The sequence below is a fragment of the Enoplosus armatus genome, chromosome 23, assembly GCF_043641665.1.
Source record: "Enoplosus armatus isolate fEnoArm2 chromosome 23, fEnoArm2.hap1, whole genome shotgun sequence".
Taxonomy (NCBI): domain Eukaryota; kingdom Metazoa; phylum Chordata; class Actinopteri; order Centrarchiformes; family Enoplosidae; genus Enoplosus; species Enoplosus armatus.
The window spans coordinates 3,527,493-3,552,529 of NC_092202.1; the positions used below are offsets into that span (position 1 = coordinate 3,527,493).

At 44.0% G+C, this 25,037-nt stretch overlaps 1 protein-coding gene across 1 annotated transcript; it reads right to left on the reverse strand.

The window, feature by feature from the left end:
* Positions 1-14,556: 14,556 nt before the first annotated feature.
* gpr185b (G protein-coupled receptor 185 b) lies at positions 14,557-16,863 on the reverse strand. The gene is made up of 2 exons (XM_070930091.1): positions 16,812-16,863; positions 14,557-15,629 (listed from the first exon to the last, which is right to left on the reverse strand). The coding sequence occupies exon 2, from the start codon at positions 15,625-15,627 to the stop codon at positions 14,557-14,559; it is 1,071 nt and encodes a 356-aa protein (XP_070786192.1). The 5' UTR covers positions 15,628-15,629; positions 16,812-16,863.
* Positions 16,864-25,037: the final 8,174 nt, after the last annotated feature.

A 25,037-nucleotide genomic window follows, 5' to 3' on the forward strand; every position in this document is an offset into this window, starting at 1 on the left:
CAGCCAACAGGTTGGTAATTTCAGCTTGCTTGGTTGCCCCTGACGACCGCCTATTCTTGAGCTGAAACCCTAGAGGGTTGTGTGTCTAACCACCCGGGGTGTATGGCTCAATATAACACCCTCCAGCCCCCGTCGACTCATTTTTAACCACTAACACTCAGCTGTGAAAAACACCCCCCCCTCCCCCGACACCCTACATATTGAAGTGATAATTATTAGCAATATTACAGGCTCTCAAACTGTAAGTAGGTGGACCCCTAGTGAGTATGAGGGGTAATGTGTTTACAAAACACATGGTATAGCACAAGAAACTAATTATAGTGCAATCTTAACTTTTCTTCCAAATGTAGAGAAATAATTTATGAAAACAAGTCAAGAAAATCAGGGAAAAAAAATAACTCCTTAGAGGATAACTCCACCTCATCGGGATGTGCCTGTTTACGAAACAAGCACACTCTCCTTAAGAGGCTACACTGTCATGTGAGAGTTTGGCTCATCAGTCACCGACGCGACACGTGAGAATCAGCACCAAAATGATCTCAATATATAGCATGTTGGCTAACTCTAGCTGTAGCTAACGGCATTGTTATCTAGCTTGATTTTAGTGTCTGAACCTGCGGGGTGTTTTTAAAAGATGCATACAATTAAGGATAAAAGTCTTTGGAGCTACTTCAAATAGGAGAAGATGCTGTAAGTATCAGTTGTATCTTAAAACAGGAAGTGAGCTAAGTTAGCCAAACAGCTGAAGACTTTTAGACATATATGTAATATATGTTAAGAAAAATGTAAGGAACTATTATAAGTAGCATTCAAAATGCTCAAGTTTAGAATCTTTAAAAGAAATTAAAGATTTTAATTCGTTTTTCAACACGCGGGATAAAGGTAGAATCTGCTGTGACCTGACGTTACGATGTGCAGCAGACGGAAGTGTCCACAGAGAGAAATGTGATGCTGGTTCTCTTGTCTTTGGTGACGTGATGAGAAGCCCTCTCATTGAGTCGGTGTGGTCCTTGAACTCATACCTTTAACATTGTGATATACAGTAGTTCTCCCGTTGAGGTAGTGTAATAGTTGAAACTGTGACGAAAGACGCCACCCACCCAGGTTTACGCTGGTTTGGGAAAACAAGCGCCACCAGCCTTGTCGAAGTTTGGTGATAACTCATCTTTCAGCCTCCATAACACAGCATTGAACAATAAAGCGAGCGAGCTTAATGACATTATTTTGGGTTTATTTTTTTTAAATGTTTGGTCTTTTGTAGTCATTCATAACTGGAAGCCTAACATTTCAGCCCGTGACTGTGTGCTGTGGTATTGATCTTATATAAACGCTTCCACACTTAACCACACCGGAGCCGCACTCACAAAGCTTGTCATCCTCACCCAGGGTCAAAGGTCACGTCCACTCCTTCATATGACCTTAACTCGCTCTCGGACGACCCTGGATCAGCACTGCTGTCAGTGGAGGCTTTGTGAACGCAGCCCCCTGGACTATAAATACATAAGTGTAAGAGACTTGCAACAGTAATATACGGTATATTATCTCTTTTCAGTATAGGTTTGGCTAATCCTCAGTATGAGCTGATTGGACTGTAGTGTTTTTATAACGTGGTTTTTCTTTTTAAAATGTGCTGCAGTGAGTTGTTCACTTTGGTTTATTTTAGGGTTTTCTACTCGAGGCCAGGATTGAGGAACCAGATAAAACGTTAAAGCCAGTTAAAGGACGATTCCAGTAGTTCTGTTTTGTTGCTTTTACCGGATACATCCGTTCTTAATCTAAATCGAGCCAAAGCACCTCCTAAATATCCCAGAAAAGGCAGGATTCAACATTGATTTTTGAAGATTTTGAAGTTTTTTTTGGCGCCGCAACTTGGCAGCAAAGCATTCTGGGAAGTGTAGTGCTACTCATTATAATGTGAAAGATATTGATACTGATATTGATCTCCTCGTGATGACGATCTGAGCAAAACATGCACTCAAAATGGTTTCTGATATTTTGGGAGCCCACTCCCACTAAAAACTTCAGTTACACTGTTTTATATTAAAATACCTTCAAGCTATATTGACATTAGGCACGTTGTCATCCATTATAAAATAAATATTAGCACTTAATCACAAAAACAACAATGTGCAGTTACATATTGAACTCTAGACAGGGAAATGCTGTTGAAATATATATATGTAAGCATGATGTCAACCAAGTTTGGTCCAGTTCTAACCTCGACATCTAGATGTCTTTTGACCTGCAAATCAGTGTTTAATTATTTGGTAATTAACCTAATAGATGAAAATGAGACTAAACCAAGCAGAAAGCAGGTGTCCGTCATATATCTGGGACTGTTTTGACTGTACAGTTGTTGCACAGGTTCAAGGCTTTTACTGTGTTGGTTTTTTACAGAAAACACCAAGATTTTGAAATGGATTTGGCTCAAAAGTAGTTATTTTGTTGTTGTATATAAATACCACATGATAGTTGAGGAAATGGCTCACTCAGTAGCTGCACTCTGTTGAGGAATACAAATTAAAACTGGATAAAGGACTGGACGATGGATGGGTGGATTGTCGATGGGTTCTTGGTTGCTCTCTCTGATTGTTTCGTATAGCATTTAAGGAAAAGACCTGCATTTATTGACCTTTTTATTATTGAAGCAAAAAAGCACATATGAACTGCTAGAATGCGGATCTGCCATAGACCTGGGCCAAATTTAACTAGAAAGAAAATTGCAAGAGCCATAGATACAGTACTGAAATGTGGCCGGCATTTTTTGAAGCACTTCATGACCTTTTATCGTCCTAGAATGTAAAGCTGTGACTGTCAAACCCGACACTTTCTGTCTTGTTGGATGTGCTGGTAAAACGCTGGTCCCGTCAAGATCTCCGAATTGGAAATACTCGCCCACAATTACCAAACCTGGGAGACAAAACGCATCAAAGTCTTATATTTTGAGCAGAGGCACCAAAGGCCGGAGATTTCAAATCAGCCGTACCTTGTGTATCTATGGCGACTGGCTCGTAAGAATATTTCATTGTGTGTTGAAAAATGTGAGAAATGAATCATGTTGTATAGACTTTTGGTAACGCAGCCTGTAAAAGTAAAATACATTTGGGGTAATATAACATAGACAATGAAGCAAAATAAAAACTGTGTATTGCACACTAAAACCAACTGTAAGCAAGTATGCATGTAACTATAGACAATAAATGGTGAACAAAATTGTTTTCCTGTGCTTTTGTTTACGTCTGCATTTAATGTATTAGTCAGAAGTTATTTTTCTTTCTTTTGCATCACATATTTTCTCACCACTGAATCCCCATGCGTGATACATCCCACCAATATAAAACAAACACGGTGAACACTATGTACACTGGTGGACATACTTGTGATGAAATACCTTTTTCGTATTGATCCATATTGAAAAATATGTCACATACACATGACATCACCCCCCAAAAAGCTTCATGAGCTCATCTGATTTAACAAATGCTAAAACTTTGGCTGTAAACTGGTGCAGAATACTTTATTCTTTATTAATTTAACTTGCATCTTGTCCATGTAATTACATCATGTGAACTGAAGTGTTTTTTTGGCTATATGTTTTTCTATTTGTTTTCTTTATTGACACATGTTAAATCCTAGAAGAAACTACCTCTTTTCAAAGCTGCCTTGGAGCTTTTAAAGGCCCCGAAAACACATTTTCTCCATCGGCTCCTCACTGTGAACAATGATGTCCTTCGCTGACACTATTTTGTGTCAAAGTCGGAACAGATGTCTGTGTTTGTGTTTTTGTCTACGCTCCTCTCGCTGGTTTGAAGTGGAAGCGTGTTCAGCTGGAAAAAGCTCCAGTCAGTCTATTTGAATGAAAAGCAGCTTATTCAGTCACAACTGTTTGATGTTATTGAGAGAAGTTTAAGATTTGAAACCAAGTTTTAAGTAAAGTATTGGCCTTGGTCTTATATTAAGTCAAGAGTTTTGAAAAGGGTTCTTTTTACTGACATAAGGAGCCAATAATATTATAATAATATGTCAAGTTGTGACACTAATTAATCATTTACGAACACCCGGGGTGGCCTCAATTCTTCTCTTCAGTATCATCATGACTAAATGCTCGTTAGACGATGTGTGTATATAGATTTTCTCTGTAGACAAATGACCAGCCCTTCTCACTTAAAGACTTAAAATGGTAACATTTATTCAGCAGTGTCGGTCATCTCACAGCGATGACGTAAATCCGGCGATCGTCACTCCAGTTTGTCAGCGATGCGACACGCCCACCAGTGTCAGCGTGGTTGGTTCCAGCGCCGTGCTGTTCTGGGCCCTGGCAGGGCGGAGGAGGAACCAGTGGGTGCTGTTTGGGAGAGAGGAGTCATTTGGGGGCACAGATGGTGACACAGCAGAGAGAGAGAGAGAGAGAGAGGTCAGTGGAAAATACAAAAAGCACACACACACACACAAGATGGTGAGAAAATATCTCTTACACAACGTGTGTTAGTCAGAAAAATGCAGATGAGTCAGTTTAAAAAATGTAAATTGTTTTGAATCCAAAATATTTCCTGCATCCTTCTTTCCTGCTAGTGTCTACTTTTAGTGTGGATCTAATTTTGGATTCAAAGGCTTCAGATAAGCTTATTTAAACACAGAGATGCTCTTGATTTAGGATGACTCATACATGTTTGAGTCCAGGTGTTTGATGCCTTTTCCTGCAGAGAGATAAATGATTTTTTCACCACTGACTAAAACATCACTTTTATAAATTGATATGACGGAACAAACAATAAAGTTGTTAAACTGATTTTCCACTAGCTACCATTCGTTTCAGACAGCTACACTACAGAAATTAAGAGACCGGTAACTACTTTGTGGCACATAATCTATCACAGTGAACATTTATTTACCTTTATCGTTTATTAAATCACCAGTACAGTCCCTTTACTATTCATCTTACTTCACCTTAAAGAGAGATTTAAATAAACATTTAAAAAAAAAAACACCTTTGAACCCTTTAACAGTATTTGAAATGGCTACTTTTATTATATTTACGTTTGAAAAACAATAACACTCTGGTTTACAAAACTTTACAAATCTATTAATGACACATCCCTATGACATATGATATATATATATATACCTGCATCTAGGACTTATTTTATCGTGTCAATAGATCCAGTATGGTGAAGAACATGTTGCTAAACCATTACCTCTGTATGCTGTTTCCAGAGGTGGAAGCTTGGGTGAAAGAGCGTGAACCAGAGACGGTTGTATGCGTCTACTCACCAGGATCCTGCCTTTTATACAAGATCACAGGGAGGTGAGTCATAAAGGTTGTGCTCTTGATAGAGCAACGTGTCATCTGCATAACTACGATTGTAGAGCTCATTCTTTGGCATAATTCGGCTTAATAGAAGCACGTAAAGGCTAAATAAAAGAGGCCCAGACACTGAGCCCTGGGGAACGCCACATTAGAGGCTGCTTTAGAGATAAGACAATTTCCTGTCTAGTATTGTATGGTCAGCCGTGTCAAAGGCAGCACAAAGATCTGATTGAACAAGGACGGAAAATGTTGCCTGAATAAGTTGCTTGTTATTTTACTTACAAAGGGAGCGTTCAGTGCAGTCTGTATGTAAGAGACGTGGTGGCTGCGCTTCTCAAGACATGAGGGAAATTATTTAATGACAGGAGACATGGCTGTCTGTTGCCGAACAGCCGAAAACACTTTTAAAAGAAGCTTGTTGGCAGAACATCAAGGCAGCAGGTGGATGGTTTAAAGTGCTGTCTCTGAGAGGCCTGTAGTATGTACTGTAGTCGTGTATTTTGACAGAATTAACCTCGTCATGTGTATTAAAACCTCCTCTGAGGGGATTTTTCTTAGTATGGCATAGTATCCGATAAATTATCTCCCAGATATCTCCACCTTCACATAAAACCCACAGCTTGCAGTCTCTCAGTGCGATGTCAAGGCATTCTGGGAAATGTAGGGCATCACGTTACAGTCACTGGACAACATTTAAAGTAATTCCCGGAGCTGCTTTGAACACGCCAGAATCGATGATGTGCTAATGATGACAAAGTCCGGTTCACATTAAGTGCGCTTCCTGGCCACATGGAGGAAATAATCTTCACAAAATATAGATGTGTGTGTGTGTGTGTGAGTGAGTGTCAGAGTCAGACACAACAGATGCAGGAATATCACCACCTTCTGTGCTCTTTTTTCTTTGCCTCTCAAACACATGCACCTACACTGAGGTGATTTGCAGCATCCTGCAGCAGATGGTGGGGGGGGGGGAGATAGAGATAGTAAGGTTGGAAAAACGGAGAGAGAGTTGACTTCGTGCTTGCTGTGAGAGAGCTGCTGTAATGACGTAAAAGAAATGAGGTGTGTGTGTGTGTGTGTGTGTGTGTGTGTGTGTGTGTGTGTGTGTGTGTGTGTGGGTGGATGCTGCGTCTTTTCCCCCTCGTCTCCTGTCTTTGCGGTACTCGCCTCTGGCCACATGGTGGAGCTCTTGCCCTCCATGTACAGACCGCATAGAGGTGAGTCAAGGAGTCGAACGCCACACACACACACACACACACACACACACCTATACAGCGTCACGCTCACACACACTTGTATAGTTCACACTTTCTTTGGCACACAAGCACATTTGACTGATTAAAGGTTAAATTCTCTCACACACGTCACAGATTTTGGAAGACCGAAATCTCCTGCTGCATTGTTAATTATTTATTAAGAAGCTTTAGTGTGTGTGTGTGTGTGTGTGTGTGTGTGTCCCATTACCCCACCCTCACACACACACTCATACATACACACAGATGTAGCACCCTCACTACAGCTATGGTATACATACCTGCACATAGAGACAAAATGTGTGTGTGTGTGTGTGCTCTCAGGCTACTTTGTGAAGAGGCAGCGTGTCCCTAGAGAAAAACCTTGGCTGATGGAGGAAGGGTGGTGTGTGTATACGTGTGTGTGTGTCATATTTTTCACCTCTTCTTCTCTGCCTCTGGGCTTCATCTGTTTTCCTTTACGTGAATGTCATATAGATGTGTGTGTGTGTGACATCTTTCACTGCCGTGCAGCCTCCGATTGGATTCTCCCTCTTCTTCTTCTTCTTCCTCTTCTTCTTCTTCTTCTCTCCCTTTTCCCGTCTCCTCACTCTGTTTCTCAGTTTTCTGCTGTTATGTAAGCAGGGTGTGGTTTAATAATTCAGCAGCATCTTTTTTTATGCCCAGGCTTTCCTTTAACACTACAGTGACCTGCAATACTGACTCACACATACTCACAATATAACACCCACATGCAGATAATGTCACGCAAACCCCCCCCCCCCACACACACACACACTCACACACACACACACACACACACACACTCACACATACACTCACACACACACTCACACACACACTGACGTCACAGGATCGACTCCATTCCAGCACACAGAAAAACACGTTACAACTTTCTTCTTTTCTTGTTCTCAGTTTATTTGGCAAATTATTCTCCACTTTTTTTTTCTTTTTTTTTTTTTGCAGTCTTTTTGTTTGTTTGTTTCATTGTTTTTTTTTCTTTCTCTTCTCGTTTATTTACAATAGTAAAAATAAATCTTTCTCTTCAAGGTTTTACATTCGACATTTACAAGTGCAATGTGTAACATGTCCATCTTTATAAAGTGCATTTGTACTTTTTAATCGTAACCGACTGTTTCACGACACAAACTTAAGAGGAAACAAATAAAATACAGTAGAAATAATAAATATATATATATATATAAAAAAAAAACATGATTCAAGGACACCGTATTAGTTCTCTGACATCACAGTATCATTACCCAATAACACCCTCTCCTTGAGGATTGAAAACCTGTGATGCTTCCTCATCCTGACCAACGATATCAATGCATAAAACAATGTTTTTCTATGAAGGCCATATTCGGTCCGATAGAAAATTAGCTCTGTAATGGTTTTCTGATTGACAATCTCTGCTTGCCTGAAGTGTTGCCAGGTTGTAGGTTACAGAGGGGGAAACGTTAGCCTAGCCTGACGCTCGAGAGAGAGGGGAGGGGAGGGGGCTGCTGCTTATTTGCTGTAGGCACTCGCCCCGAACCCTGCTTTTAAAAACCCTTGTGTTAATGCTTGTGCTCAGAGGAGACAAAAAAAGAGAGAGAGACTCAAAGGGGATGGATATGGAGAGGTGTAAAAATAGACAAAGATGAATGCGAGCTTGTGCGAAGGAGATGAGACATGAGGGCAAGGAAGAGGTAAAAAAAAAAAACTTAAAGGAAGAGGGCGAAGCGGATGTTTCTGCCTACTGAGGCAAAGTGAATGTTAGCCTCTGCGCTCAGGGAGGGAGGGTCGATTTCTACTTCTTTACGACCTCCCCTCCCCTGCTTTTTTCCTTTCTCTTTTTTTTCCCCACTCTTTTTATCTGCTTTCAGGGTAACTATTTTTAGACGGAGCCTGACCGACTCGCTTCCTGCAGGCCAAGGATAGCAAAATGTTAGAGGAAGAGAAAGAGAGGGAGGTAGAGAGAGAGATACGGGAGATGAAGGTGGCTGAAAGATGGACGGAGGGAATGACTGAGAAGAAAGACATGAGGAGAGAGAGAGAAGTGATGGGAACAGGAAGAAAAGATGAAGGGGAAGAAAGGGGGAGCATGTTTGAAACAGCAAAGAGGACAAGAGGGAGATAGATGCCCGAAGGAATGGAGAGAAAACGAGGGGGTTGTGGTTGAAAGGAGGATGAGTAGGAGGAAGAAGTGAGGGGGACGTTTGTGAAAGGAGGAAGAGGAAGAAGAGATGGAAGGGGGGGGGGGGGGGTGTCTTTGAAACGACCTGCTCTCTGAGACACGACTCAGACAAAATGACGTCACTGGAAACCTGACTCTGTGACGTCCAACGCTGTCACGCAGTGTCTCTCTCTCTCTGTCTGTCTGTCTCTCTGTCTTTTAGTGCATCTTTTTATGGAGAAAAAAAAAAAAAGCCCAGTTCAGATTACTGCAATTTAAGTCAAGAAGACGTTTTACAGAAACACAGATATAATCTCATGTTGTTGCTGCTGCCCCGACAAATAAAAGTCTGACGTTACAGAAGAAAAAATAGCGTTTGGACGGCTGGATTGACTGCTGTTTTTCTGGTGTTTGCTCAGTGTAGTGATCAATAAAATCAAGGTCAAGTCCTTCTTTCTTTCCTTCTTCATCCTGCTGCTCATAGATGCTGTTTTTGACCATGTTGAGCATTTGTTGTTGTTGTTGTTGTTGTTTACAGATTTACAGACTCACCCTCTGATGAACGTGTATGTACACAAAACTGAAAATAAGACACTAGAAAGTCGAAAAATATGGCACTTTTTCAGCATATCCGACACACAACACAACTTTTTTTTTTTCCCCCCCAAAGAAACTTTTGACATTTGTTTATAGGAAGAACACAGAAGAAGAGGAAGAAACACACACACACACACACACACACACACTCACAACAAACTCATGCTCACAGCAGCGACCACGTCTTGTAACTCATGCCCTGATGAACATTACAAAAATATACATTTCTGTACAGCATTGCATAATAAAAATAACACACACACACCCACTTGTATAGTATTTCTTTTTCTTTTCTTTTTTTTAAAACTTGAATTATAGTCGTTTATAGCGGCAGACAAAACCATTCTGCATGTGTTTGTGTTTACAGTGAGAGTTGGTTGAGTTATGGTTCATTACAATTGGCTATGATCCCGGGGGGGAGAACACACACACACACACAGACACATTTACACACACTCACACACACACACAGTGAGTGGTCGCTCCACTCCTGCCCCAGGAATGGTTGACTGAGTGGTGGCATATTCACAGATGAGTGTTATTAATTGTGAAAACAATCAGTAGATGGACGTGCCAGATGGGACCGTCAGAGACAATGTTTACAACGCAGCTGCTAAGAGTTAATGCTGACTTCACATCAGCCGCTCCGTCACTGGTTCCAGCTGAGCAACGCTGGATTCCAACATTTCCGTCAGCGCGCTCATGAAGCGGCTGCTCCGTGGTTTTGCTTTGGGGCTCGTGATTCCCTCCAGACTTGGATCAAACGGAGTGTGTTTTACCCTCGACGCTTTACCGCCAAAGGGCAAAAAAACAAAAAGAGTAAAGGTGGCATACGTTTAATGACCAAAAACTTGACCAACACGTTTATCCACAGCAGGTTTTAAAATGGTGAAATGCTCTCAACCCACAGAGGAATCCAACTGCTAACACGCCAACATGCTAGCACTAGTCGGTCACAATAACTCCCTGAGCTTCTTTCTATGTGTAGGAACTGTGCCGTGTACTCCCCCTCGGGATTGTACATTCATTTCATGCAATGAAGCGTTTCTGAACACCTTTCTATTGGTCAACCGCACAAATTAGCGAGAAAAGAAAGAAATCCCATTGAAATGAATAGATTTCGCCATTTTAAAAGTTTGTTTGTCTGAGCTTCAAGTGGAGCCACCACAATTTCACTTTTCTGACGTTTGTCCTCGTGATCTGCTGTAAAACACACCCATCTGCCACGAACACAAACCATCCGCCATGTTTAATCCAAGTCTGGTTCATGATCCATTTGTAAGAGTGAGGTGAATCAGAGGGACAGCCTGGAAGCTACAGCCGGTGTTCTAGCATTAGCCAAGCTAGTGCAGATTCTCCGTCACTAAATTTAAAGGGCCAAACTATGTCGGCTGTTTGGGAAACTTTGAGAACAACGTTGGCATCGGTGGTCGTCCATGAGAAACGAATCGTTCCGTCCCATCTAGCATCTCCAAACACAGGCGACTAAGCAAGTCTCACACATCATTGTGCATACAGGAGGACTGTGTGCCAATAGGATCTGCATCAGATTCCTATGTGAAATGGATTTAATTGACTCTCTGGGATCGATTCGTCCCCCCCCCCCCCCTCCCTGCAGTTCACCGAGCTCGCCGAAAAGTACCAAACTCCATCCATCTCGTGCTTCCAGCGTCAGAGTAATTGAAAGTATTTCACTTAATAATTGATGCAAGTCTTTTATCATTAGGCAGTTCCATCAATGCAGTGATTGAGCAAAAAGAGAGAGCGGGGGGGGGGGGGGGGTGGAACAGCTGTGACCCCTTAACCTTCACTTTCATATAAAATGAGACGACTGCGAACATGAAGATAAAGCTAATTTTAAAGAGGAAAAAAAAAATCTGTCTATAAATGGAAATAGAGCGTTTGCTTCATATTTAGGTTTGTCCTACTTCCACAAATCACTACTGCTGAAATGTATTTTGGAAAACCCCAGCCAGCCAGGCCATGTGTCTTTCAAATACAGTACAATGTGCTATTTGTTGCTCTGAAACGTTTAGTTTGAGTTTCTGCAAATCATTCAGAGCCCGGACCACCTCTTGCCTGTCCGTCTCTCTTTTTACTCCATTGTGGCTTTTTGTACACAGCAAAATACAGTTATTGCAAAGGAGTTTTTGTTCCAATAAGGCCAAAATAATAATAAAACAAAACAAAACAAACACAAGAGATCATTGACAGAGTGGTGTAGCTGTTGTTCTGCTCACAACTGCTGCAAAAACAACTGATTGTTTGCTGCTGCCAAGAAAAAATAGAAAACCCTTCTAACTCTAAGTTTTAATTTACACTTTTAGAAAAAAATGATCGTAACACCTGCGTCTCCTGAGCGCCATTTTCTTGTTATATGTGTTCTTTGCTGTCGTCTATCGTCGTGGTTTATTTGGTAGAAAGCGTTGAATTTGGAAGTGACTCCCTGTCGTTACAGAAACAACCTGTGTGGTTTTTTAATCTAGTTGAGGGTCTTAGTTTTACAGGTTTGTTTTTTTTTTTTACAGCCCGTACAGTTTCCATGAACTATTTTCCCAAAGCCAGCACACCTCCCACACAAGTATATTAGCAGCGTGCCAATAGCTTAGTCATGGTGCCCCTCTCTGAGGCTGTGCAGAGGAACACAAGAGTGAAAACTATCTGTGTAGATCATTTAAATGCAGATAGAGGTTGGTAATAAATCTCCTCTCCAGCTCATCCTCGCAGCCTTCACTACATCCTCCGTACATTAGGTCAATTCCCGCCGCCATTATTGCAGAGATGTTATTAACATTAGCTGGAACTTACATGATGCCCTTTCAGGGGGAAATAACTTCATCCTGATTGGTTGTGCGGTGGACGTGACCCGAGGTTACGTTAAAGCGCGTCTCGCCTGGCGTTTCTATTTCACGCCACGCCACCTCGCCTCTCTCGCTTCTCATTAACCCGCCGAGCCTTCAGAGGGGCCTCGGGGCAGAGCTGCACTGCTTCTTCAAGGCGGGGTGTGTGTGTGTGTGTGTGTGTGCAGAGCGAATATCCAGCTACTGCTGACAGGCTACAAGTAGGGAAGTGAAAATGGAAGGCGTGGCGAACAAACCAGAGGAATTTAGACCATATGATGCCGGTGTTTTACAGCATTATTATCTTGTTCATGCAGGATTTTTGCCATTTCCCCTGAATATATGATTTATTCCTGAACATGGGACTAAGTATAAGCATGGAATAATGAACAAAGAGTTTTTGGCAGTATCAAACTTGGGTGTACTGTAGCCGTCTAGATGAAAAATGGCCGATTCAATATGGATTGCGCTCAGCTTTAGCTAATGGATAATCAATCAGGAAATGGAGTTAGAATGCTGTCTCTAAATTTAGAGCCGCTTGGCGTTCAACGGCGTTGTGCAGATAAACATCGAGGTCCCTTTTCAGCTCTGAAGAACATAAGCTGCTTTCACCTTGGCCATGTCAGAAGGCTTGCTGTACTGGCTCTCACGGGGACATACATTGCTCTTCTCATGCATAATTTCTGCTGCTGAGATACAAGAGAGGCGAGAAAACGTCAGAGGACTGGAAAGGAAAGGGTCATTTTCTGTAAATATCTCCCATTAGATTTCAGCAAATTAAAGCCATGATCGTGTAAAATAAGATGGCGTTTCTTTTACAAAGACTGGATTGAGTTTTGTTGGACAGGCAGTTCTTGACACTAGCTCTTTGAAACTGCTTCCTGGTGGTCTTCCTCAAAACTAAAAGCTGCTCTCTGAGTCACAGTGATAGACTACCTTTACTGGCCAAAATTAGATATACCCTTAATGCCATTTTGTTTGTCTTTTTCAGGGCTGAATCAGGCGAATGACCCTGAAAGCTACAGCTAAAAGGATTTTTAAAATACCTTTAGCCATCAGGTATGCACGAAAAAACAATTAACACTGAATGGGTTGCAAAAATAAACTCCAATCAAGCTGGAATGGCCCTTTAAAGGCCGTCTCGCATTCCCCATCAAGATGGTGTAGAGAACAGTGTAGCCTACTTTACAGCGCTCTCTCCCCCCGCAGCAGAGAGCATTCCCAGGGTAGCGGCGCTTTGCAGTGGCGCTGTCCTTGGTGCTGAATTCAGCTCTCTCTGCTTCGCCAGCAAGCGGCTGGCTGAGAAACACGTTTTCTTTTTCTCCGACAGGGAGCAGATTTGATTTCATCACGCTAAGGACAACGCACGCCGGCCTAAATATTATGTTATGTCTGCATTAGGAGCCTGGTAGATTAGATGTCTTTTTGGATTTGAGTGTTTGAGGGATAGTATGTGATTAGGAGTTGTTTATCTCGGATTTGTGACGCATTTTTTCGCCAGTTTCCCGCGTTGAAATGTGTTTCTGTGCCCGACAGAATGCAGATTGTGCTGTTGGCGTTGGGAAAAGTCAAACTGGGCTTGGTAGACTAGCAGTGTTAATGATCATGAGCACCATCTCATTTCAATCTCAGTTAATTATTGTTGCACTCTCTGTCTACAAACTCATTAATTACTCAATCTGCATCAGATCAAGGGAACAGTGTTGTTAAAATATGTTTCAAGGGAGGAAATATTCTTGTTTATCCTATCAGGAGAAGACTGCAAAGATAGCTCGTTGAGAATACTCAAGGTCATTCATTGTGTATATTTAGCTCGTTGTATTTTTATCCACACACCACTTAATTTCAAACACATCAGTGGAAACAAACACAGTATTTTAAGACTGTTTCACTCCTTCTGATTGCATAACCATGCAGCGCTGCCCGAGCTCAGGTCCCATGGAGATTTAGGACATTTCTTCCTGAATCCCGCCGTCACATATATGCTACTCTTGAGAAGTAGGCCTCACTTCTCGCACCCTAAAGGAGGCCAGTGCCACTCCCACAACCACCATGAAGATACCTTAATCAGGTTTTTGCAGTTACTGTCACGCCACCTCCACCACCCTGTAGGTTTTCTCCGAGCCACAGACAGGACATGATCTTTATTAGCTCTATCTTTTTTTTTTTTTTTTGACCATGCACTGTCCTCCCTTCTCCCTGTGCCACTTTTACTGTGGCCAGCCGTGCGTTCGCCACCAGCCCACCAGCCCTGATATGAAGAGTAGAGGAAATCTCTTTCCTCGGCCATAACCTTCGACCTTTCTGCTCTCGATCTCTCGTTTCCCCGTTTCATCCTCTCCCTCCTACAACCCTGACTCGGCGTCAAGCATCATGCCAGACAGAAACCAACCTTCCCTGCTACACATCACTGGAGGTCCTGGGTCTGAGGGAGAGGTTGGACGGGACGCACCCACAACAGGCCAACCACAGTGACTTCTGGATGTCCGGGTTTCGGAACGCATAGATGATGGGGTTGATCACAGAGCAGCAGGTGGCCGGGAGGACCGTGGCGTAGGTGTATATTACAGGGTAGCTGGAGTCGGCCACGATGGAGTACATGGCGAACGGCAGCCAGCACGCCCCGAAGGCACACAGGATGGCCGACAGCGTGGAGACACCTTTGGTGGTGGAGATGGCCACAAACTGGTGCTGCACGGCAATCTGCTGCGCGTGGCGGAAGGCGATCTTGCAGATCTGCAGGTAGAGCTGCATCATCAGGGCGAAGACAAGCAGGAAGGTGACGGCGAGCGCTACAGCGTTGTTTTTGGTGACGGGCCGGCAGATGCTGCACGTGGACTCGTCCCTCAGACAGTTCCAGCCAAGCGCCGGCAGCAGGCCGAGCGTGAGGCACGACACCCAGATGAAGACCACCATCACGTAGGTGAAGGTGACTGTCCGCTCGGTGTGGTAGGTCAGGGCGTTGTACAGCGACAGGTAACGGTCCACCGTGATGGCGAGAATGTTCAGGACGGACGCCGAGAAGGCCGAGATGAGCAGTCCGACTGACAGCAGCGTCACAAACTCCACCGAGCTGTCGACCAAATAGGTGAAGACAAAGTTCAAGATGAGGCCCAGGCCGGCCAGGAGATCCGCCACCGCCAGCGATCCGATCAAGATGAACATCGGCGCGCGGAGCGTCGGTGTGTAGAACAGCACGGCGATCACCAGAGCGTTCTCGCAGGAGATGAGCGTCCCGGTCACGCAAAGCGCGATATCCCAGGGGCTGACTTCCTGGACAGCTACAGCGGTGGTCGCTGGCTGGAGGTCAGGGGTCAGAGTTCGCACGACGGGTTCAGAGGAGGAGTTGGAGGGATCCTCGGCTAGGCTCCAGGAGGTGGAGGAGTCGAAGGGGTCGAGGGGGGAGGAGGAGTTGAGGCTGCTACCGCTGCCGCTACTCATGGCTGCGACTGCGGCCAGGGAGAGAATCATAGCTGGAGAAACAAGAGAGAAAGAGGGAGTAGATGAAAGGGAAGGTGGACAGGAGGGAGTCGAGAAGGAGAAGAAGAAGGTTTGTACATAAACAAATATATGTACATACAAAGTTTATAATGGAGGGAGGAAAGATAGTAGAGAACATAAGCAGACAAGGGGTGAAAGAGGAAGAGGGGGAAATGGAGGAGGAAAAGAGCCATGAGAAAGGAAGGGAGGGAGGAGAAATAAAGGAGGAAGTTGCAGTTAATAATGTGTAAGAGAACACGGAAATGTTCAGACAAGGAGAATGATAAAATATGCACAACAGGAAGCCAGAGGGAGTTGGGAAAGAGGGATGAGAGAGAGGAGAGAACAAAAAACGATGAAGAAATATCAGTGGAGGGAAGTGGGGGGGGGGGGGGGGGGTAAAAGTCCGAAGAAGAGTCGAAACAAGACGAACAGCAAAGAGAAAATAAAGATAAATGAATGACCAGACAGTGATTGTTGAAGGAGTTGAAGAAAAAAATGTGAAGAAAGAGTAAAAAAAAAAAAAAAAAAAAGAGTGAAAAAGAGTAAAAAAGAGTGGGGATGAAAGGCGAGAGAAGGAAGAGAAATGTACGTATGAAGGGAGGAGAGTAAGTTTGAAGATGAGAGGAGGAAAAAGGGGGGAGAGAGAAGAGGAAGACGACGGGAAGACGAGGATGAAAAAGAAAGTGGCGACGAGGAGGAGGAGAGTGTGATGAAGGGGGCAGAACGACACAGGATGGGAGACAAGAGTCGAGGACAAAACAAAGAAGGAATGCAGGGAAGTGAAGGACAAGGAAAGGGAGGGCGTTAACATGTATCCCCGTTTCATCCATCCATCCATCCAACCATCCATCCATCCATCCATCCAGCCGCCCGTTCATTCATTCATTCATGAAAACAACGTGCTCTTGACCCCAAGCACGCACGTCACCAGCAGCTTGCAGCAGCACGCTGACAGGTAAATTAGCAGCAGTACGATAGCAGGAGTGGACACACACACACACACGCACACACACACACACACACACACACACACACGCAAAAGTGTAGTGAAATATTTATAATAATATTTCTTCCGTTTTGGCTTTAAAGCAACGTGACGGAGCGAGCAGCCCACAAACAACGCAATAAAATCCTCAAACAGCCTCCAGAGCGCAACTGTGGCGCATTCCTACCGAAAAGATGTCGGACACAGAAGAAGGTGTTCAGTTTCCTCACAGTCAAAACCATCACCAACAAATTCTATTTTTAGAGCATCTCTAAAAATGGTGCATGACGTCCTGGGGCACGGCGCGAGGCTAGCTGTTGTCCTATTCACCGGCGGCGTGTATGAGCGCGTGCCCAGACAGCGCGTGCGTGCGTGCGTGTGCGCCCGCGTGTGCATCCAGAACCTCGTTAATTCGGATTCTGATCCACATACGCTGCCGCACGCACACAGAAAAATCCGGCACGAGGCTAATTTTAGCTCAGCCAGCCGAACTGCCAGCGCGCGCGCGCCAAAAGGATGTGGCGCTCCATTCACAAAAAAATGTCTCCCCTCTCACACCTCCCACCTCAACCTCCCCACACACCCTTCCTTCACCCCCCGCCCCCTTATTTTTCATCTCTCTCCTCCGCTCTCTCTTTCATGTCCCCGTGCACGCACACACACACGCACACGCCGTCAATGACTGCAAACGGCCGGGGAAGGTCACCACCACCGACACCACCACCGACACCACCACCGCCAAAAGCCCCGCAGCTCAGGGGCTCACGTCCCTGCGGTAACGGGAGCTCGTGCAGCCCGCAGCATCCACTTTTCAAACAGCAGCAGCGCGTTCGGCGACCCAGTCACGAGCTTTCAAACCGCTGCTCAGCCCCGCGCGCGCGCGCGCGTGTGTGTGTGTTTTAGTAATAAGAGACAACAATAAATACCTGGATCAGTTTCATTCAGCTGCAGCAGTGCAGTCCCTGAGCCAGCGCGAGAGAGAGAGAGAGGGAGGGAGGGAGAGGGAGAGAGACAGCGGGATGGAGGGAGAGAGAGAGGGAGAGAGACAGCGGGATGGAGGGAGAGAGAGGGAGAGAGACAGCGGGATGGAGGGAGAGAGAGAGGGAGAGAGACAGCGGGATGGAGGGAGAGAGAGGGAGAGAGACAGCGGGATGGAGGGAGAGAGAGGGAGAGAGACAGCGGGATGGAGGGAGAGAGAGAGGGAGAGAGACAGCGGGATGGAGGGAGAGAGAGAGAGGGAGAGAGAGGGAGAGAGACAGCGGGATGGAGGGAGACCACGCCACAGAGACAGAGACGGAGAGAAAATTACCAGCTCCGTGTCTTCTTCTTCTTCCCCCCTGCAGGAAACCAGGATGTCTGTCTCGTCCTTTATCCTCCACTGTGTCTATCTGTCTTTATATTTTCTTCTTTTAGGGTTTCCCCCCCTCTCGTTCTCCCCGTTTCTCCCCAGTCAGCGGCGCGCGCTATATTCCTCGGTTGGCATGGTTATTAGCCTTTCTCTCGGAAGCTCCGTCCTCGCGCTGCACATCCTCGGCCCCTCATTGGCGGCGCTTGTCATTCTCCTTGTCTGACGTCAGAAGTCTCCGCTCCTCCAGTCCCCGTCATCATGGTCGGTGTGTGAATCACGGACAGAGGGAGAATGAATTAATGAATTCACCTTCAGTAGTTATGCTGTGTATACATTTGATTATCTTTTATTCTTATCATTATTATTATTACTGCTGAGGGCACATGTGAATATATGTGGTGGTATTTTCAAGCAGTGCGTCAAACCGTGACTGATAACCCATTCAAAAGCAGCTCGTGACACAGTTTCTTCTTCCTAAAAAATCCTTAAAGGTAAAACTGTCCCGCTTCCTCTCACCCCAAACACTGGCGTCACAACATGCGGGGGGGGGGGGAAGAAACCCCGCCACAAAGCATCTTGAAATCTCTATTAGCGTTTCACTGGTCTGATGCTGCATCTTGCACGTGCATGTGAGTGCGAGAAAGTGTGCGTGCCTGTGCGTGTGTGTGTGTGTGTGTGTGTGCTTGCTTGCTTGTGGTCCGCAGCCAGTCCAACCAGCTATATGGCGGGATGGTGGTGGTGGTGGTGGTTATGCAATCTCGGCGCGCTGCTGGGTATCCCACTGCATTACTCACGCGGGGCACACGTGCACGCGCACATACACGCACACACACGTATATATATATATATATATATGCACGGGCTGGGCCCATATGTGTCGCCATGCATGAAGACAGAGCGGCATGCGTGCAGCCGAGGCGACCACCAGCCTCGTTCAGACAGCAGTGTGTTTGCTGGAGGCTGCTTCACATCATCTGTGGCCTAAATACTGAACTGTACTGGCTGCAGTTAAAATGATGTGAATGCTGGATTGACTGGAATAAGTGTGTTAGGTGTCATCAGTTGCTATTGATTTAGTATTAATTAGTTCATTCAGAATTCACACACATAAACAAGGATAATCAAAATTTAAACTAAATTCAAAAAGCTTTGGCTTACTATAATGGTACATTTTAATTCCCTAAGCCATAGTATCATTAGATATTTATAGAAAGATTAACTGTGCATTAGTGTTGTATTATTATACATTTGATACCAATTAAATATTGTTATAAAATCTCAACTCAGAAATACTACGACTATAAATTCACCCTTCAGTAGCCAGTATAACATTATCAAACCCTAGGAATATTATATTTTCACCTCAGATTTTCACTGTACAATTTACCACCTTTACTAGTACTATTAAGTACTAGGTGTTGTGTGGTCCTCAGTGGCTGGTTAGTGCCACTGATTGGCCTCAAGAGGGCGCTGCAATTAAAAAACATCCCATCTCAAACACAGCTAGCCTGATTTTTAAAGTGCAAGTTAGCAGCCGCAGAAAACCTTGTTTTTGCTGCCCCCCGGTGGTTTAACATCTGGCCTTGCTGCAGTGATGTAGAAGTGTACCCCAGGGTGTGGCAGGACTCTGTGACCTCACAGCTTGATGAGGTTACAGCTGAAACAGAGCAGATCTCTCACCACACGCCCTCTTTAATGTTTTCAGGAATTTTCTAAAAAAGTACACCAACTGACCTGATGAGGGCGGTATAATCTAAGGTCATAGGTCAAAGTAGAGTCCTACTGATACATTGGCTCAGCTGATATCAGCATATTGCAGATATATTGGAACCAGCATGTGTCAGCTAACAAGAAACCTGGTAGTCACAATTATTTAAAAAACACATTTATTTCAGGGGATCCTTATCAAAATATGTAAAACTGTAAAATCCAGTACTGGTCAAGTTATATTGTAAGGTGAGCATTCTATATTTAGATTTAGTTACAATGCACCAAACCTTTCTGAAAATTAACTTTGAGCTGCTTTTATATCTTCAAAACTTCAACAGGAAGCAGAAAATCCGGCACCCTCTCAGTAACAACTTAACAGCAGTAAATCTTTATTAGGTAAAAATTCACTTCAGGTAAAATTAATTTTACCAGGATGGAAAAGACAACTACAAATGACCAGCAGTGTGCAGGATTTCTGGTTCTCTCTCGATCCAACGCCCCCGACATCAAAGCCAGCGGAGCCTGGCCAATAGAGGACGATAGTATTTATTAAATCATACACATTTTCAAGGCAGTTTGTCCTGATGGTCATAGTCCAATCAGCCGCAGCGTCAAGTCGTGTTTCGTGGAATACCGATGCTTATTTTGCAAATCTTACGTACATTTCCATGGCAACAGGGAAACTCCATTGGCTGAGGAAGATCATGTGATACAATGGAAAGCTCCAGAACAGTTACTGAAGATAAAGACTGAACTTTGCATCTCAACAGTTTGTTACACACTCAATTTAAAAACGGGTCAAAGAACAAAGTTGATACCTCACTTAAATTCCTAATCAATAGTACATCATGTTCTTATTAATATTAATCTTATTATTAATAAAAGAGGGGGGGGGGGGGTGGAGGTGGAGGCAAACCTCTTGGACCGGCCCTGCTGTTAATCACTCGCTGCTCCTCTTGGAGGTGTTAATGTCCTCCTCCTCCAGATTACACGCTCCCTGTCGGTCTTTTTATTTAAAAAGCTAAGTGGGTGCGTGACACTCCGGCTGGCTGGCGTGATGCGAACCTCCCTCGTGTGAAAAGAGACACGAGCTCATATTTCTCTCTCTCTCTCTTTGAGCTCGAGCTCAATTACATCATCACACCTTTAGTGCAGGAAACTCCCGAAAGCCGGCCCACGCGCTCTGCACTCTGCCAGCCTCTCTCACTCTTTGTCTCACTTTCTTTTTCTGCTCTTCATCCCTCTTTATTCATTGTTAATCCCACAAGAAAAAAGGATTGGGTTTATTTAGATGCACACACACACACACACACACTCCTCCTCCCTCCACTTAAAGCGTCTTCTCTTTGTGGACGGCGTTATGTATGAATCACCGCACATGATTAGAATACAGATGAAATGTGTGCGTGCGCATGCGTGCGTCTTCATTGACGCCCTCTCCGTGTCCGACTTCATTCATCTTTTTTTTCCAGCAAGGCACCATGGGTAATGGAGAGCTGTTACATCATCTTGCTGTTTTTGGTATGCTTTGTAGCAGAAAGCCGGCCCGTCTCACTCCTCATCCTCCTCCTCTCTGTGTCTTCATCTCACTCCATTTCTTACTACACACTCTCTCTTTCATACAGTGATGACAAAGCATGCCAAAGTCGAACTGTATTACATCACTGATGCGTTTCCAACACGAGGCTCTGATCTTTTTCCTCCTCCAGCCCTCGTCTCCTCCGGGATGAAAGTCGCAGGAGGACAGATGTTTCGTAACTCCTTCATATTTAGGGCAGTGGTGCATGGTTATGCTTATGAACGCTGTCTTGATGTTATCTAATGTGAAAACTGACTCCTCATGCAGAGAAAAAAAAAAATCTGTTTGAAAAAGTACAAGGAAATAAAAAGACATCAGGATAAGCAGGCTTGTGCTGGGTTAAATCCCCATGCACACATCGGCTGGGAACATCTCAGCAGTGAAAGAGGATGACTAATACTACTCCCACCCTCCTCTCCTTTCCCCTCACACGGATATACACACCTACACACTCCTTCACGAAACAACCTCTGGGTTTCCCTCGAGTGTGATGCTTAAAGGAAAATCTACCAAATAAGGCGGGGCGTCGTATTGATATTTACTGCAGGAGTTAAACACTTACCAAGTGAGATGTCTCACGTTGATTCTTCAGAGTGGACGCTGAAAATGAACTGATAGATAGACTGATTTCTGATAATACAAAGAGTCATTTCAAATTCCTTTAGGAAAAATACATTTTTGGGTGCAGCGTGCGTCACGTGATGCTGCCGGAAGTTTCAATACCAAGTGTGGCCACTACCCCAACCTCAGCGCTGTTCCTGGGGGCTCGTTTTACACATCCAGCAGACACGGAGCAACATTAGCGTTCATTTAGAGCCGAGATGCTGGTCACATGTCTGGCTCTTTAGCAGCTAAATGCTCCACTACGTTCACCAGCTCGTCGCTAATTTTGTTCGTCTACATTCGGATAATAATCAGATCCTCTTCGCTAATAACAGCTGCGGCTGGTAAGGACTGATGGGAGCGTTTGAGAGTGAATCAAAACCGTTAAGTTGCAGGCTGTAAAAAAACAAAACTGTGCTGAAAGATGCTAAAATGCTACGTAGAGTTGAGGGGAACTGCGGAGTCTGGTGAGACTTGTAGTAGCTTTAAGTTTAAATAATCATGACCTTAACCTCAAGGGCTGAAAGGCTAACAAAATGCCTGTAGCTAACTTAAAAACATTAGATTTCAGCACGTCAAAGGATTATTTTAGCACTTTATCGCTACCAGAGAGGAAAAGGTATATTGACAAACTCAAGATTGTCGGTTTATCTCAGTGTCTCTTCTCCTTACCTTGCTTTTCTTGGATATCATTGAATGGCCAGAAGTGAAAATACTTTCATATTTACAAATATTTGATCGAATCACCATCATCATTTAACCTAACAAAGATCAAAACCAGGCCTTGTACAGCTTAGTTAGCTTCAACCTTTTCGTCTTAGTGCCTGTCTCCACTTGTGTCTTATTAAAGGCTCACTTTTTCAGTTTGGCATCTTATAGAAACTTAGTTCTGGGTTCTTTACCCTGTTGGTGGTGCATCCCACCAAACAGCATCTTTTAGGCATTTTTCTGTTGTTTGCTAGCAGATGGACGTGTCAAGGAAGCACGTTCACGCAATACAAAGTCAATGGAGAGCGATGAGTTAAATGCGCTCTGTCTCTATAGCTGCTGCATCACTGAGCCGGAGCAGTGACGCATCTTGACACTGAACTTGTCGCACTGATGGGGTCCCTGCATCATTTACGGAGCGCGACATGTTTTCCTTGTTTCCTCTTGTTTCAGCAGAACTGAGGTCTTAAAGAGCTGTGTTTGAGACTGAATCACACACTGAATCACCGGTGGCGCTGTAGTCTCTTTCCCAAGCGGAGAAATAAAACATGCATTATTCAGCGCGCTGCTGTAGGATTAAGAGGAGAACACAGACTTTTCAGAACCACCAAATCCCTGCAGCACTGTCAGGACGTGTGATTTGGTAGTTAGCAGTGGCTCTGGGGAGCCATAACTCTGCTTTGATTAAAGGTCTCAGTGAAAGGTCAAGAGGGAAAGAGAGCAGGGGAGAAAATTGACGGACTAAAGAGAGCCTTTGGTTGATGGAAATGTAACATGTCCCTCTTCACTGTCAAAGTGAAGCTTGAAATGAGAGCGTATGCTGCCGTGATAATGAGGAGTTGGACTGACTGTGCTCTTAAAAACAAACATTAGGAATCTCTTTTTCTTACATTTCTAAGCATGCAGCAACTTTATCAATGTGTTCAGACTGAATGCAACTTTTCACCTGACATTATTTGTGTAAACTTGACTGCTGTGAAGTCTGAAGCCAACTGAAGAGATGTTAGCTGTATCTAGCTAGTAACTTACAGGCTGGCCATGTGTGTGTGTGCAGAGTCCTCTGACAGATCTCAAAACCTACCAGAAAGGTACAGGACGTTCTGTCTGCTGTTTTGTTCCTTTGTCACTTTCTGATGAAGTGGAGTTCCTTGTTGTATGCTGTCTTATTGCCTCTAAAATGTGCTACCTTAACCTTAAGATTAAGCCTAAACTAGATATTAAAGCTGCGCTACTCAGTAGCTGATAAAATGACTGTAATGTAAGAGGTGTTGCTTTAATTGTCAAATTATCACAGTTCCCCTCAGCTGTTTTAGTGAGATTTTTAGTGTCTTTAAGCTTATTGTTTTGGTTCTACAACCTACATCAACTCAGGAGGCTGTTTTGAAAGAAATGGGTGGCATCTAGTGGCTAAAGAGCAAAATTTTTCTCTCAGAAGTCCAAACAGAGAAACAGACTGGTGCTCCATGTCTGCTGGAGGCAACTGTTTGCTAACATGTGACTTTTTAAGGCCATAATATGTCAAACAAGTGGGATGTTCAGTTTTTTTTATGAACTTCAACCCATAAGTGGCCAAAAAATGGATTAACATATCAAAATCTGTAGCCATGTAATATATCAGTCACTGATAGTGAGTAAGAAACCGGACATAATTATGAGAAAGGTGACATTATTATTGCAGTAAAGCTCCAGGTTTGGTTAAAGCTGCCCTTTATAGTGTCGTTTTCTTGTATTTTATATACATAAATAGTGCTGTTGCTTTAAATTAAAGAAATTAAATAAAACTGTGGAAATATATGCGTGCATCCTGTTTACCACAGTGTCTTTTTTGACACTACCACTGGGGGGTGCCAAAGTCCTAGATTTTCTCATTCTAATCAGCAGCTTTAACCGCATTAATTCAGTAAGTCAGCAGTGAGTCACATCGTAGAAAACATCACTCTACTTTACTGAAACAGTTTCTGAGGAGATGAGCTCGTGTGTTGCTGCAATGGGCGTAAATTTAACCTTTGAACAGCTCCTGCTATGAGCAAAACAATCCCACTTCCATCTCCTCTGAGTATTGTAATTTCCAGCTCACTCTCATCTGTCTAACCCTCGTTTTGTCGAGTCGGTGTAAACCCGAGCTGCTGGAAGAGTTCACCTGCGTGAGTGGGAGGGAGTATGTTTTCGTGTGCGTGCGCAGGCCATTATCTCACCACGGGGTGTTGTTGCAGGAAAGTGGTCTTTAAATGGGGCCTAGTAATGATGATGACGGCAGTATCGATACTGTGATACTGCCCTGGAATGATTCAAAGAGAAAGAAAGAAAGAAAGAAAGAAAGTGTGTATTGATAATCTGCTGGAGGTGAAGCTTGGCAGTGCATGAGAGGAAAAAGAAGGAGTTCAGCTTCAGTGTCATTTCTTATCTACTTTTCTACATTACAATATTCATCTTTTTAATGCCTTGATGTATGTTTAATTCGGTTT

Bases quoted from the DNA above. Each gene is read 5' to 3' on its own strand.
- gpr185b (XM_070930091.1), bottom strand. From the start codon at position 15,627: ATGATTCTCTCCCTGGCCGCAGTCGCAGCCATGAGTAGCGGCAGCGGT.